The sequence below is a fragment of the Aythya fuligula genome, chromosome 18, assembly GCF_009819795.1.
Source record: "Aythya fuligula isolate bAytFul2 chromosome 18, bAytFul2.pri, whole genome shotgun sequence".
NCBI classification, from domain to species: Eukaryota; Metazoa; Chordata; class Aves; order Anseriformes; family Anatidae; genus Aythya; species Aythya fuligula.
Genome location: NC_045576.1, coordinates 8,854,495 through 8,869,840, shown reverse-complemented (window position 1 = coordinate 8,869,840; position 15,346 = coordinate 8,854,495). Strand labels below are relative to the sequence as shown.

Genomic DNA, 15,346 nt, shown 5'->3' with positions numbered 1-15,346 from the left:
CTGATAAGTTTAATAACTGTATCCTCTCAGATGGTAGTTTTTCCATAGTGAATCAAATGCTATTCAAAGGTGTGGCATTGAGTCATTGACTCATGCTGCTGCAACAGCTTCTGGCATTAGCAAGGAGTTTTTATCTCCGTATCCCCTTCACCTGGCAGCTTCTAGGAACATCTAGGGAAAGGGCAAATGTAATTCTTTGAGCTATGAATGACTTTTTAGAGATGGAAAAAGAAATGTGGCAACTTGTTTCTTGTATTAATGGCCAGTGTTGACTTTCATCACTACTGAGCTGGGGCTAAATTTGAATTATTATCTTGAGGTAAAAATATCTTCTATTCCTTTTTTTCCCCTACACTTAGTCTCTAGTCAAGAAAGGTTGAAAAAACAATATAATAGTGCCCTCTGGCTTTGTGCTACAAAACTCTCATAAGTAGTTTGTGCTGTGTAGCTTATCAGTAGCTGTCTGAAAGGTTTAAAAGAGAAATCAAGCTACTGATGTAAAGAGGGTAAGAGCTGGAAAACAAGTATAAATGATAATATTTAAACACAACCTTAGTAACATGTTTAAACACAACCTTAGTAACAGAGTGGCATTATTACATGCCTTAAAGAGACATCCAGACATTCCATTAAATCTCTTTGGTGCTAACAAGTTAATAGTAGCATTCCTTTTTTTCCCTTGCCCACAATAAGGTGCTTGGAGATGCATAACTAGGTGTGTGTGAACACAATTTTTCATTTTGTCTATACTGCTGAGCAGGGATTTGGTTTATGTGAAGTAGCTGAATGAAGCACTGTGTTCTAGTGTATAGAAGAAAAATAAACTAGGAGTAACCACAAGTTTCAAGGGATCCCATGAGAAATAAAACTATGTATATCAGGAACAAAATCTGAAGAAATCAAAGGAAGTAGGGTAGTATTTTATGAAACACCTGAATCTTTCGTAAGGGTGGTTTTGAAAATGTAACTCCTAACACTGAAGATGACTAGAAGGCTTTCATACTCATCTTTTCAACAATTTTCTTGGATTCCTGGTTTCTTTGGAAGTACAGGCTTGCACAGTGAGTTTACTGATAATGGTCTGGCTTTCTTTAATCTCCTTCTGCATCCTCTTTAGAAATAGCCCAAGGACCATCGCAGCTATGAGACAACATGTTTAAAGCTCTCATCTAGTCATTCCTGTGACACACTGTCTCCTGTGTTTACCAATAACCTAGGTAGAACAAATGCGGTATAAAGATTCCCGCATTAAATTAATGAATGAGATTCTGGGTGGCATAAAGGTGCTGAAGCTGTACGCTTGGGAGCCATCATTTTCAGAAAAAGTGTTGGAGATACGAAGGAATGAGCTGCGAGTTCTGAAAAAATCTGCCTATCTCAATTCCTTGTCCACCTTTGCATGGATCAGCGCTCCATTCCTGGTAAGTTGAATTTGCATGATTTTTTTTAAATTGTACAAGCATATCGTTGAAGGATATGTGAAGTTCGTAAATAGGCCCTCTACTTGCCAACTGTAAGTTGGAATGATATATAAATACCTTTCAAAAAAAAAAATATTATTCATGTGCTTTGAAGCAAGGTTTCTATTTATCTAGAGCCCATTTGTTAATCAGTATCAAAGTATTTATTGGTAAAGCCTGCCAGTGGAAGCTGAGAATAGCTGTCTCAGGAGAATTTCCAACCACTTCAAAGTATTTCCCACAACAAATTGAAACTAGAATTTGAAACATCTGAGATACCTGTGTATAAGAGCCCTCGCCAAAAAGCTTTGAGTCGGTCGAGTCAGCGTCTTACACTTTCATTTCTGCCTTTCCTTTTACAGTGCTCTGTTTTAGTGGGAGAAGGAGCTGTTAAATTATGCTACTACCTTAGAAAAAAAGTCTTAATGTAAAAATATAAAGCCTGAATGTCACGTTGTCAATTCTGAAATGATTTTTTTCCTCATTTTTCTTTATTTTGCACCACGATCCCTTTTGCATTAAGAGTTTTGGTTTGCATGCATAAAAACATTCAGATAAGTGCTTTGTCAAAAATGTTCTTAGCCAACAGTTGTCAAGATCAAAGGCCCAACCCTGTAAAAACGTTCTAAACGGCCTCCAGATCATGCCTCTTTCATGTTTCCTTCAAGTTGGGTTCAGTGCACATTCCTCTGCCTGCTCACTGCTGGTGTACTGCACAGGGAGGTACCTTTGCAATGCATGGTCCCTGCCATACAGCGAACCAGCAAATAACTTGGCTGTTACTGCCTTTCTTATTGATCAGTAAATTTTGTTTGCTTAGCCTGCAGTTTACAATGGGTAAATTTGATTAGGTGGAGCTGGAAATGAAGCCAAACCACAGCTAGATAAACGCTTTTCTGAATTTACCAGGGTTCTGTAGTTCACCAACTAAAGCTCCTAGTTCACCTAAACGTTAGCCATTAGTAATCTGACGGTTACTTCGTTCTGCATGCCTTTTTTTGTTGATAACAAATATCAACTTACTCATGTGACAAGCATGTTGAAAAGGTCAAATATGGAGAATTTTCCTGATATTGTTGTTGATACGTTTATTTCTAATATGCTCCATGCTTGACTACTTTTTAAAGTGTCAAAATGTTACACACATCTCGCAGTAAACTCACCTTCTGGCTTTCAGGTAGCATTGACAACATTTGCTGTATATGTCTCAGTGGATGAGAATAATATCCTGGACGCAGAAAAGGCTTTTGTCTCCCTCTCCTTGTTTAATATCCTGAAGTTTCCCCTCAATATGCTTCCACAGGTCATTAGCAACATTGCACAGGTAAGGAAGGTCTGCTGCGTAAGTTCTTTCAGACACAAAGAACACCAGATAGCTCTGATTTCTGGAAAGCAGAGCTGCCACGTATCTGCCTGTTAGCTAGCTTTCTTTCCAATATGCTTTCATTAGTGCTGCCATGTATCAGAAAGCTAGACATCTGAGTAAGCTTGTGTGTGTGGCATTTCACATATGTAAATTTTGCTTCACTCAGATGAATGTAGCTTCGTCTAATAAAGTTCACAGTTAAAAACATGAATTTCAGCATAAGACTGCTTGCAGGGAAAGAATGAGTCACTGCTCAGGAAGCCCATGGGGTGGCTTAAGCCATTCTGCATGCTTATCTTTTCTGTAGTAAGAGCATTAAGTCCCCATTAAAAGAATGACAAAATAATGCTGCTTTCTTTTCTTAGACGAGTGTTTCCCTAAAGAGAATTCAGCAGTTCCTGAGTCATGATGAGCTTGATCCAAATTGTGTGGAAACGAAAGTGATTGCACCAGGTAAAGATATCAGTATTTTTTTAAACTATGTTAATACAACAAGCATCTTGTGTTTGTTTTGGACTGGCTGAGTTAGCAAAAAAGCAAAAAGCAAATGACAACAATATTATTTATTTTTTTAATTTCTTCTCTGAAGAATGTGTGTTTTATCATTTACTCTATATGGAAATTACAAAAGCTTCTGGCTCTATCTTTGAGCTTTGCACTGCATTTGTTGGGCCTGAGTTTGCATCTGCAATCTAATGGTTGCTAATGCCACTGAATAATGAAGTGCATCCACTGACTGGGGTCAAGAAGACCTTCTCACACCTTTCACACTGCGCAAATGGTCAGAAATATTATAAACAGGAGTTCTGTTTTATTCTATTGCAAGCACAATATCCTAAAAGAATGAGCAAACCATTGGAAAGCTGTGTTTTCTCCTGTAATGGACTTTGGTGATACTACGGTTTGAAACCTCTCTTGTGTGTGATGCGGTGGAGGAGGAGGAAGAGGAGGAGGGATGGCTGTGTAGCTGCCACGTGCTTATTGTTATACACCGCTCCAACAGGAGGTGAAGAAAGCCTGCAGATCTGTGACTTGTTATTGTGGCAAGCAAAAAGCTGTGCAGAGGCAAATTTAATCTGAATCATCAAAGTCAACAGCATGCTGTTGGTCTCCTACTGACTTGAAAGTGGTTTCTCAAGTACAGTTGTGCTAATGATTGCACACGGATTCTGAGAACTGCTCTGAGCAGCAAATGTTGGGACCAGCCTCACCTGGACAGAGTGAAGCAGGACTTTTCTGCTCGTAGGTCTGTAAGCTCACTGTCTATAGCTTAAGCTGCAACCAGTTATTTTCACTCTGATGAACATTCCCATCTCGTGACCCAGTTGCAATCACTAGACTGTGCTTTCCATACCAATAGAAAAGGGAACTGCAATGTACATGAAACCTGTAAAGATTCCTTTGTGTGCAAGTCTCTCAGTCACGCTATTCCGTGTAACAGTTTTCCTGCCTTCTCTGTTGCATTTTTGTCATGCAGGCTATACCATCTGTGTTAAAAACGCAACATTCAGCTGGGGAAAGGACCTTAAGCCGTCTTTGAAAGAGTAAGATTTCTTTATGCAACTGCAATACATCTACTTGCTTCCCTTTTTTCTGGCTTTTGGAAGGTCAGTTTGAAAAACATCTGCTAATATCTGCAGGCTTTTTTCTGGGAGAGGTTGTTACCACGTGCCCCGTAGTGCATCTCGTCTGACTTTAAAACGCCTAGCTAATATTCACACCTCACAGTATTCAGGCATTACAGAACAGTGCTGTAAAGCTTTAACTCCGCAGCAACCAGCCTAGACTAGTTATCTATTAAAGGACAGAAAGGCTAGGTAAATTTCTTAAATACTTTTTTTGTTGTTGTTTTTTTAACTGAAGCAGTAGACAAATTAAATTGATCTGATTGCTTATGAAGGCAGTTCTGATGTCTGGGTTTGGGTTTAATTCTAGCTCATGGGCATGTGAACAGTAGTCTCTTCTTTTAAGGTTCTTGTAGCAGGCTCATCCCTGTGGCTATACATATGCCATTTCCAGGCTATGGAGGTGTACGTTTCACTCTTTTGCCTATTTGTATGAATACAAACAAAATTTGCCTGGAAGCACATACGTCCCCGTGTTATGCTTTGTTGCCAGATCAAAATCACAGAAACTTGATAAGTATTCATAGACTTCTTAGTCTGAGCAGCTCGTGATGCTGTGCTGAGTTTATTACATTAACAGGCTGTTCATGGATAACCTGCCAGCAAGAGGCTTAGAGTTCAAAGGAGCTGCTTTGGTTCAGGCAACCAAATCTACAGTCAGGCTGACTTCAGTGTTCTGGGTTTTGTATCAGAAAGAACCATGCATCTCCAGCACAAATTGCTAGCTACCTGGGCCTAAAAATTAATTGGTGACTTCCTAAAAATAGCAGTAAGGCAAACCTCAGCCAGAGGGAAAGAATAATGGGAAGAAGGAAAAACAAAAACAAAACAACAAAAAAACACATTGCTTTTGAAATTTCTTGCTTTCATGTTTTTAAAAACAAACAAACAAAGCATTCTCGCTGTGTGCAAAATATCAACTACCTCCTGGGGAAGAATCTGCAAAAGCATTAAAGCCTTAGTTCTGCATCAGGATCTTTGCAAACAGAAGTTCTGGTCGATTTCATTAGTGAAAGACACTGAAGGCAAAGAGACTGTGTCCATCAGTCATTTCCATATCACCTTCAGAACTGGGACCTAAAGCAGTACCTTTTAGGACATCATGGGGAAAACAGTAAAGGATTTTTTTTTTTACTGGGAAAGATTAATTTGTCTTTTGTAATTGTGAACCCTGTTTATTAGCACTGGGAATATTTTAGTAAAATGGTTAGGACATTTTTAGGTGTGATGTATTCACTCACTGCTTCAGCACAGTTGCTCCTGGTTTTTAAAATCAAACCCAAAAGATTTCTGGAAGATTGCTTTCAAAAGGCTTATTAGCCCTGTTTGATTTGCTGATGGACTGATGTGACACAGCAAAGGGTCTTAGAAGGCTTGTTACCAATCCCACTGATTTACAACCAACAAAACAGATTAATGTTAGGTTTCCATTTACTCCTGCAGTTCTGCTTGCAGTTGACTGTAGATGAGAAAGGGAGGAGAAAACCAGTGACCAAGCTATGCTTACTATACCCTGTCAGGCTGATTTGTCACTGTGTATTTCAGGCCATTTAAAGACCTCTAATGTCTTTAGTAAACTAATATTTAATTAATTTCCAGCCTGTTTCCTCCACAGTATAAATCTGTTGGTCCCCAGTGGTGCTTTGGTTGCTGTTGTTGGCCATGTTGGCTGTGGAAAATCTTCTCTGGTGTCTGCGCTCCTGGGTGAAATGGAAAAGCTGGAAGGAGAAGTGGCTGTGAAGGTTGGTATTGTTTCTAATGCTATTTAACAGTGGTACAGACATGTGGTTCTTATGCCTACCGTTGCTTGCAGTGCACATCAGGCTGGAGAAGACATTGTTTGCTCCTATGTCAGCTTGTCTGTGTGTTTATTTGGGTTTTGTCCACATCTGTTTACTTGTGTTTTACATGAAATGACTTTCTTGATTCCATCAACTGTAGATCAGCAATTAGTACACATATGTACAGTTTGGTTATGTATCAAACAGGATCTATATATGTGTGCTGAAGATCTTAATCAGAGTTGTAAGCTTGAATTGATGCTTATAATAAACTGGAGTTGCCTTTCTCCTATCTTGTTCTAGGGTTCTGTCGCTTATGTGCCTCAACAAGCCTGGATCCAGAATGCCACACTGAAAGATAATATTTTGTTTGGCCAAGCTCCTAATGAACAAAAATACCAAAATGTCCTGGAGGCCTGTGCTTTAAAAACTGACCTGGAAGTGCTGCCAGGAGGAGATCAGACTGAGATAGGAGAGAAGGTAATTTTCTTCAAGTCAGACCTGCTTGATGATTCCTCTTCTGTCAAGCTAAAGAGAACACTGTAAAGTCAGCACTTGGTTTGATCTTTACGACAGCATCCCTATTACAATCAGTGCTGAAACATGCAGGCAGTTCTCTGGGAGTTAGTTGGACTTAAACGTGTTCCCAACTTTGAGTGTTTGTACTGCATCACATAATTGCACACCGAGCCCTGGTGGATCAGAGCATTTCCATTTGTAGTCCAACTGTAAGCGTGCATCTGGCCAGAATACTTGAGGTCCTTCCTATTCCCATATGGATAAAAAGGGAGGAAACATATGGTGTGCTTCAAGTAAAAGAAGTAATATGATCATCCCTTAACGTCTCATTTTAACAAGAAACTTTTACGTCAGTGATTGCCAACAAAGCTTTCTTTCATAGACCACTAAATCTGAGATGGATTTCGTGAAGTTGGGTGGATAGATGGATTTGTATGTAAGATAAGAGACATGGAAGACATTCCAGGTGCTGCAGCCCTGCTTTGAGTGTTTTCATTTTATGTCCTTGTTGACAGTCTTCCTTTTCATTGTTTTGAGTTTTAACAGCTCCCTTTAGGAGCTTATTAAGTGAGAGGCTTATTCTGTCTGCAGATTGCTGGGTGAGTGGAAGTTTGGCAGCGAACAGATTTAGAGGCGTTCTGTTCTTTTCCCTGGCTCTGAGTGCGTTATTCTCTTCAGCATCTCGTGTTTCATTTAGCATCCATGTGTCTGGTGGTGTATGAGCCATAAAAAGTCATAGCTGTTGTTTGAACTGATTGGTGTGATATATTTTGCTCTCTCCTTCCCTTCAGGGCATCAACCTCTCTGGTGGCCAGAGGCAGCGAGTGAGCCTTGCTCGTGCAGTGTTCAGTAACTCGGACATTTACCTGTTAGATGACCCTCTTTCTGCTGTGGACTCGCATGTTGCAAAGCACATCTTTGACAAAGTTATTGGTCCAGATGGGGTACTTAAAGGAAAAGTAAGCTGACATTTAGATTCTCTTACAAATGCACATAAGCTCTGAAACACTAATGGGTAACAGGAAAGTTGTTTCACCACCGAGGCTTTAGTGCTGAATCATTCCTGAATTTCTGTGTTTAATTGGCAGTGCAGACACCTTTTCTCCACAGCACAGATTCTGTGGTGAGCTGCTATTTAGGTATGTGCAAAAGTGATGTGATCTAGTCAGAACATGTAGAGGCAAAAACCTGTTCTGTCTTTTTAAAAACCCAACTATTTGAAATGTCCAAAATCAAGACATTTGTAGGATCTTGTAGAGGTTGTCAGCTTAGTATTGCTTGTTACTCAGAGGTGGCACAGTGAGGAAGTTGCAACAGCTTACTAATTTTACAGAAATCTTTGGCAGTATGCAGCCAAATTACAACCTCTCTGCTTCCCCTTCTACTCCTGTTACAATCTTCTCAGACTGTCTCAGTGCTTAAAAGGGAAAGAGGGCAAAGAAACTTAGCACGTGGGAAAGAGGGGAGTGATGACTCAGTTGTTTTACTTCCCTTTGTGGTTATATCAGCATGTAGTAGGAAGCATAGTAAGTTCATGTAGATTTTTCGAAGCTAATTTGACTAACAAGGGCAGTGTATTTCTCTTGGCATTTCACCGTAAGATGATAATTCACTCCCTGTCTCAAAAATGCAGTATTATTTGACTTGTTGGGTAGCATTAATGCACTGCAGCATTTAATCTCAACGACAACTTAGAGATGTATGTTTTGTTTTGTTTTGTTTTTTTTTCCTCTTTTTCCCTATCCAGACCCGTATTTTGGTGACCCATGGCATTGGTTTCCTGCCTCAGGTAGACCATATAATTGTCCTGGTAGATGGCAAAATCTCTGAAATGGGATCTTACCAAGACCTTCTGAAACAAAACAAGGCTTTTGCAGAATTCCTTCGAAATTATGCACTTGATGAAGGCATCGAAGAGGATGAACTAACAAGTACAGTACTGCTTTTTCTTAAAATATGTCTTTCTCTGTCAACCAGATGACAGGTACTTTCTCTGTATACTGTCCACTGCTCCTTCTTGACATCCTGGCTTTTGTCTTTCCTTTCTGCACTTCTATAAGAAATGCTGTCTTTGGCCAGTTCTGTTTTATTGATAAATGTTTTCCCAAATAAATTTAGTTCAACAATTGCATTTGATTTGTCCTAGAAAAAATGATTCTTGTGTTTGAAATTATTTTAAAGTTGAGAATTTCTTTTACAATTGACAAGGTTGAGCTCATCAGGAAAATGGAATAGGAAAGAACAAACTGGGGTCTGCTATTACAAGGGCTACACAGAATTTGGTATTTTTCCTTTGTTTTCATGTTGTGTGGTGTGGTTTTTTTTTTCACACAAGTTAAATGATATTTTAATCTTGGGTTACCTTTAAGGTTGTTTTTATGCTGATGAAATATTGCAAGATTAAAGCATTTTGGTAAATGTTTCCTTTGTGTGGCAGTGTTCTCACGCTCTTTGATTGCAGCACTGTGCTCTAGGCAGACATGCAGAAAGGAACATGCATGGCATCTTTTAGCAATAGCAGAGGCTTTCAGTAGGTCCTGACATGAGACCCCATCCCAAGATCATGCCTAGAGCATGTTCTATATGTAAATTTAGCTAGAACTAACTATAACACTATCACTTAGCATTTTGGATGCACTAAGGCAATGAGATGTAAATGCATTTGGTCACCAATCTGCCTCACAAGACCTTTGCAATTTAGTAAAGTGATGCACCGAAAGGATGTGACTACTGCCATTGGGGGTGATTAATGATGGGATTATGTACTGTGATTTTCCTGCTATGCTATTGATTTTCGTTACCCTTGCTTTGCCTGGCCACTTGTTTCTCTGCTTTCTGTTTTACTCAGCAGAAACTCTGAGATGCAATCTTGTCTTGCAGTGGTGGAAGAGGAAGAGGTCCTGCTAGCTGAAGACACCCTCAGCATCCACACCGATCTGGCAGATAACGAACCTGTGACGAACGAGGCCCGCAAACAGTTCCTTAGGTAAACATGAAGTCCTCTTGTGTTTGTAATCTGTATCTGGGGTAAAACACATCTGAAAGATGTTAATCAAATACTGTCTCTCAGTCTGCGACTTCGTTTCCTCTTAGAAATAAATTGTTTTAGAGTCCTTTTGAAAGTAAATGTGAAAGAACACGCAAAGATCAAACACCTGTTCCTGCAATCTTCTTTTTAATCCAAATTGAACCAACTTCTTAAAGCAACTTTTTAATAACCATACCCTTGGAACACTCTCCAGTTACTGTTGATGTGAAAACAGAAACTCGGGGGTTAACTTTGAAAAGCCTGTTTTGCAATGAGGACTCTAATGCCCTGTATCAAAGTGTCCAGTCCTTGCTACAGCCTTTGTTAGGAGCTATAGTTCTGGCATTACTGAACATCACTGTACATGCATGAGGATCCTACATACACCCATATCTGCAAGTGAGGCTGGCATGGGAACAGAGCAAAAGATCTGGGATGAAGTCCAGTCTGCTGCATCCCATTCTTGCTTTAGCACAGCCACAATATGCCCTCTTTCTCCTAATGACTCTATTGTTTTGACTAGGCAACTTAGTGTAATATCTTCTGAGGGAGGAGAATGTCCCAACAAAATGTCAACGAAACGGAGAGTCTGTGAAAAGAAGCCAGCTGAGCCTCCTCTGCCAAGAAAAAATCCTAACGAGAAGCTTATTCAGGCAGAAACCACTGAAACGGGAACGGTATAGTGTGATTTTCCCCCTTCCTTTTTCTTCATTTTTTCCTGCTTGAAAAAATATCTTTTTTACTTTTACATTTGATCCAGTTCTGTTAAATGCATTGTATAAATTATGACAGCACGTTTTAGGAATTAATCTGGTGGCCACTGATCCTTCAAATTTGGGCTTTTGGCAGGGAGTTCTGCACCTGGCAAAGGCTGTGTAGTTAGGAAGGGATTCTTTTCTTTCCAGCTCCTGCCACAGTCACCTGATACTGCATAGCACTGCACTCTGTCAGCTCTGTCTTTGCGTTGCAGAGCTTTCAGCACTGTTGGTCTTTAAACTGTTTGGCTGCTGTGCAAGTCCAGCTGCAGCACTGGGTATTTGATGACCTGCAGCAGTGGGTTCTACGAGCCAGCTGCCTGCTGCGTGCCAGTGGATCTGTTCTGTCTAAACGATACCTGCCACACCATCCTCAAGAGCAGTTTATGCTCATGGGTACAAAATGGGCTGCACTCTCCGCGAGCAGGGCCAGTGAGTAAAACAGGAATAGAGAAAAAAGAGAGGAAAAGGGAAAAAGAGAAGATAGGAATAAAGACATAAAATCCAGGGACAGGAAGGAGTGGATGAAAAAGGCACAGGGTGATCTTGTCAAAGAAAACCCCTTCCTGCCACTTCAGAAGGTGTCCTACCACTCGGCATGTCCTGTTTACTGTCTGATGTACGTGCTTCGTAGCACAGACATTTGACTGTTTCTGTGGATTATTTTAGCTGTTAAAGTCCCTAATCAGCAACACTTGTTCTCTAAATTGTTTTTCCTTATGCCTTTTTTAGAGATTGTTGTGTCCTGAGTCTCTGTCTTTTTGCCTATCTGCTTTTTTTTTTCTTTTTTTTTTTTTTTTTTGCATTACCTTAAAACTTATTGTGAAGACACCTGAATGGAGGCCTAAAATAGGACCTGAATAGGCCCTTTATGTAGTCCTGAGCTGGATTTGCTTTTGCCTGAAAGTCTTGGTTGCTGTTCTTGTTACCCATCCTTTGCAGCTATTTGATCAACCTCTTCCCAGCCCTGTCTGGCAGTCTTAAAAAATAAAACCCCACAAAACTAATACAGTTCATCAAAATGGAGGAAAAGAATATTTCAGATAAGTTTCTGACTTGTTTAGGAAGTTACCCCCCTGACATGGAGACCCTCTGCAGTCTGTTAGATTTTGAGCAGTTTTGAACTCAGCAGTTTCTCTGCTGAAGGATTCTTTTTTCTGTCTGTACTTCTGAGTCAGTAAGTTGTACAAACCAGCTTTGGTGTGATTTTTGCAGGTAAAGCTAACAGTGTTCTGGCAATACGTGAAGGCTGTCAGCCCTGTCATCTCTTTAGCTATATGCTTCCTATACTGCTGTCAAAATGCTGCTTCGATTGGGGCCAATGTGTGGCTCAGTGACTGGACCAACGAGCCAGTGATAAACGGGACTCAGCACAACACATCCATGCGAATTGGAGTCTATGCTGCCTTGGGCCTCTTGCAAGGTAAGACCAGATAAAAATCATGATGTCTTAGTACTTATCAAAGAGGAATTAGATGGGAAAGCCATTGTACTAGTTGCTGGTGGCCCAAAATTGCCAGCAATATCTTATCCTAAGCAAGGGAAGTAAAGAAACCTAGAACCAGAAAGTCTGAGCTCGGTCCCCCACTTGTGATTGTGCTGTGAAGCCTTTGGAGGGGTTTCCATGGGTGACATGGAAGTCTGGGAGAGAAAAGTTGGAGTGAGACTGTGAAAACTCAGGTGCAGAAAAGACAGAGGTTGGGGTGAAGTTGTAGCATTAGGTCTTCATGGAGGCTTGCAGAGGGAAGATGGTTATGCATCTGTCTTCTGTGGACAGCACGGTGAAATCCATGGGGCATATTCGTGTCTGTAAGGCAGCAGTGACCACAATGCCACGGTGCTGATGTGCATGGTAAGAGGGAGGTGGACTTGGAATATGTAATAACGCAAAGAGGCTTCTAGCACAACAGAAGCTGCTTGAGAGTCAAAGAGCTACAAATCAAGTACATCATGCTCGCTGGTTAACACATCTCTTCACTTGGAAGGCCTCATAGTGCTCGTCTCCTCTTTCACCCTGGCGATGGGAGGCATTAATGCAGCCCGGACGCTTCACACGGCTCTGCTGGAGAACAAACTTCACACACCGCAGTCCTTCTATGACACCACTCCAACCGGCCGAATCATCAACCGCTTTTCAAAGGACATCTATGTCATTGATGAAGTCATCCCACCGACCATCTTGATGTTCCTTGGAACATTTTTCACCTCTTTATCGACAATGATTGTGATTATAGCAAGTACTCCACTCTTTGCTGTGGTTATAGTTCCACTTGCAATTCTGTACTTCTTTGTTCAGGTAACTAGAAAAATATCTCACTACCATCATAATGGCTATTACTGCATTATTTGTGGTTTTTTGTGTTTTAAGAAAAATCTAGGGTAAAATTGCAGTATCTGAAGTAACTATGTTTATGTAGGCAAAACATTATTTACTTCTCTCAATAAAGGAGGTGTCTCCTGTGGAACATCGTCATAAAATGGCATAACTTTTTTTGCTTTTAAGTAATAACAAGCAAGCCTACTGTTAGAGATAGAACTGCAGTGCATTTTAATATATTGAAGTGTGCATGTATTTGACATACTGACAAGTTGTTAAGGTGGAAAGGAGTTAAATGCTGAAAATAGAATCAATTTTATTGACTTCTGAGCAAAAATGAAGCATATGTTAGTATGTAAATAGAGACCTGATAATGGAGGTACAAATTCATGGTCATTTTCGTGGAAAATGAGGCTCCTACAAATGCATTCATTTTGTTAGGCTATGTTACCTGAATGTAAAGTGACATAGATAAATTCATCTTACAGTATATAGAAATGGCAGTCATCCAAAACTCTATTTTGGAATGAAACAAAGATAACTTGACTTGAAATACTTCATAATTATAGGGAATACTTTTAAGGGTTTAAGTGCATCATTAAAAATCTTTTAAATCCTTAACCTAATAATCCCCTAACCTAATAATCATTTAGCTGATAATTAAAAGAGTAATTATTTCATGTACCCTTCAACTTTCTCCAAAAAATGGCAGCGATTCTATGTAGCTACCTCCCGTCAGCTGAAGCGTCTGGAGTCTGTGAGCAGATCTCCCATCTACTCACACTTCTCAGAAACAATATCAGGAGCCAGCGTCATCAGAGCCTACAGGAGACAGAAATCCTTTGTAGACATCAGCGATCTGAAGGTGGATGAAAATCAGAAGAGTTACTATCCTGGCATTGTATCAAACAGGTATAGAGGAATATAACTTCTTGTTTCTGCTTAGTTCTTTGTGTTTGCACAACAGGTCCAAGCAAGCATTTACCATTCTTCTTATGTCTGCCTTTTGACCAGGTGGCTGGGTATTCGAGTTGAGTTTGTGGGGAACTGTATTGTCCTTTTTGCTGCCCTTTTTGCTGTGATTGGTAAAAACAGTCTGAATGCTGGCTTGGTAGGACTTTCAGTATCTTATGCATTACAGGTACGTGTTGTAGCACTCTTGATAAATTAGCAGTAATGAAGTACTTGTCTAAGTTGGAGTTAATAAGAAAATGATAAAAAAGAATTGTGGAATATCTGGAAACAGTAGAGATTTACACTTAATGCTGACAGGCCATCAGTAAGTCCACATGCAGTAGGAGTTTAGGGCACTTTGGGAGCACTGAGAGTGTGCTGCACCCCAGTATCTCTAGTGGCAGCGTGCAAGCAGCCCAAGAACGTCAGGTGCACCTGCCAACAACAGCTCATTTAAGCAGCATGGGCTTAAGGTGTCCCATGTTTTGCCTGCTACATAGAACATCTGTATGTTTGGGTAATCACAGGGAGATCAACAGGATTCATAAATAGCAAGATAAACTGTACTCACCCAACCTATGAACAGTTCAGCAGATTTAATGGTCTCGCTCTTGTCAGAAGCTTTTTAGATACAATGAGTGTGCAGGACTGCTGTAAGCAGTTTTCAAGTGAGACACATGACTTTGGGGAATGAGTTGACACCAACTTTTGGGGGGGGGCAATTATTAAAGCACTCTTCAAAGACATGCTTCTTCACATGAATACCTGGTTATCTGTGGACTTCTTGTTCCAGTATCTGTATTAATGTTGATGCAAAGGTAATTACTCCATTTGTAATATCAGTGTGAATCCATGTCTTAACAACAGCATTCACTTTTGTTGTTAAATCTGCTGTTGTTCCTCTGTGGGCAATATTTTGTTCCTTGTCTTCTCCAGGTGACCTTGTCTCTGAATTGGATGGTCCGAATGACTTCCGATCTTGAAACTAACATTGTGGCTGTTGAAAGAATAAAAGAGTATTCAGAAACAGAAACAGAGGTCAGCTACTTAGAGTCCAGCACGTTCACTAAGAAGCATGGCAAAATTTTAACAAGCAATGTTTACCTGGTCTTTCTTCAGACTCTTGACAGAGAATTCCTCCACTGAGAGTATTACCATTTAGCCTGAACAAATGTCACACTCTGAACTGTAATTTATGCTACCACAGCTCTGAATTATTGCTGCTATCATGCAGTCTGTGCTTAGCATCTCATTTTCTGCTAGTGTGAGTGGCTATAGCATAACAGATATGATTTTCACTATCAGAATATTGCTCCCATTGGGTTTGAAGTGTTTGATGTGTCGTCCTACCTGCGTAGATGGTGCTGTGATCCTGCCTCTGAGCACAGCTGCACTACAATTATCAGTCTATGCACATGTTTTCAAAAGTATTTATACTTAATCAGCTTAATCAGACCTCCTCTCCCTTGAGAGAAGAACATCTCCAGGAACACTGCGCTGCCTAATCCAGAAAAATCATCCGATCATTTTCTTTTGTTGCC

The 15,346-nt window shown here is 40.2% G+C and overlaps 1 protein-coding gene across 1 annotated transcript in view; it reads left to right on the top strand.

Annotated features, from left to right (window-relative positions):
* ABCC3 (ATP binding cassette subfamily C member 3) overlaps positions 1-15,346 on the top strand; it is a 47,497-nt gene that overhangs the window by 28,320 nt on the left and 3,831 nt on the right. The window contains exons 12-26 of the mRNA XM_032199793.1: positions 1,218-1,421; positions 2,638-2,784; positions 3,192-3,279; positions 4,304-4,370; positions 6,067-6,193; positions 6,536-6,712; positions 7,543-7,710; positions 8,499-8,682; positions 9,632-9,737; positions 10,303-10,456; positions 11,750-11,957; positions 12,520-12,830; positions 13,564-13,763; positions 13,866-13,992; positions 14,742-14,843. Of these exons, the coding sequence (XP_032055684.1) occupies positions 1,218-1,421; positions 2,638-2,784; positions 3,192-3,279; positions 4,304-4,370; positions 6,067-6,193; positions 6,536-6,712; positions 7,543-7,710; positions 8,499-8,682; positions 9,632-9,737; positions 10,303-10,456; positions 11,750-11,957; positions 12,520-12,830; positions 13,564-13,763; positions 13,866-13,992; positions 14,742-14,843 (2,370 nt within the window). The remainder of the gene's footprint in view (positions 1-1,217; positions 1,422-2,637; positions 2,785-3,191; positions 3,280-4,303; positions 4,371-6,066; positions 6,194-6,535; positions 6,713-7,542; positions 7,711-8,498; positions 8,683-9,631; positions 9,738-10,302; positions 10,457-11,749; positions 11,958-12,519; positions 12,831-13,563; positions 13,764-13,865; positions 13,993-14,741; positions 14,844-15,346) is intronic.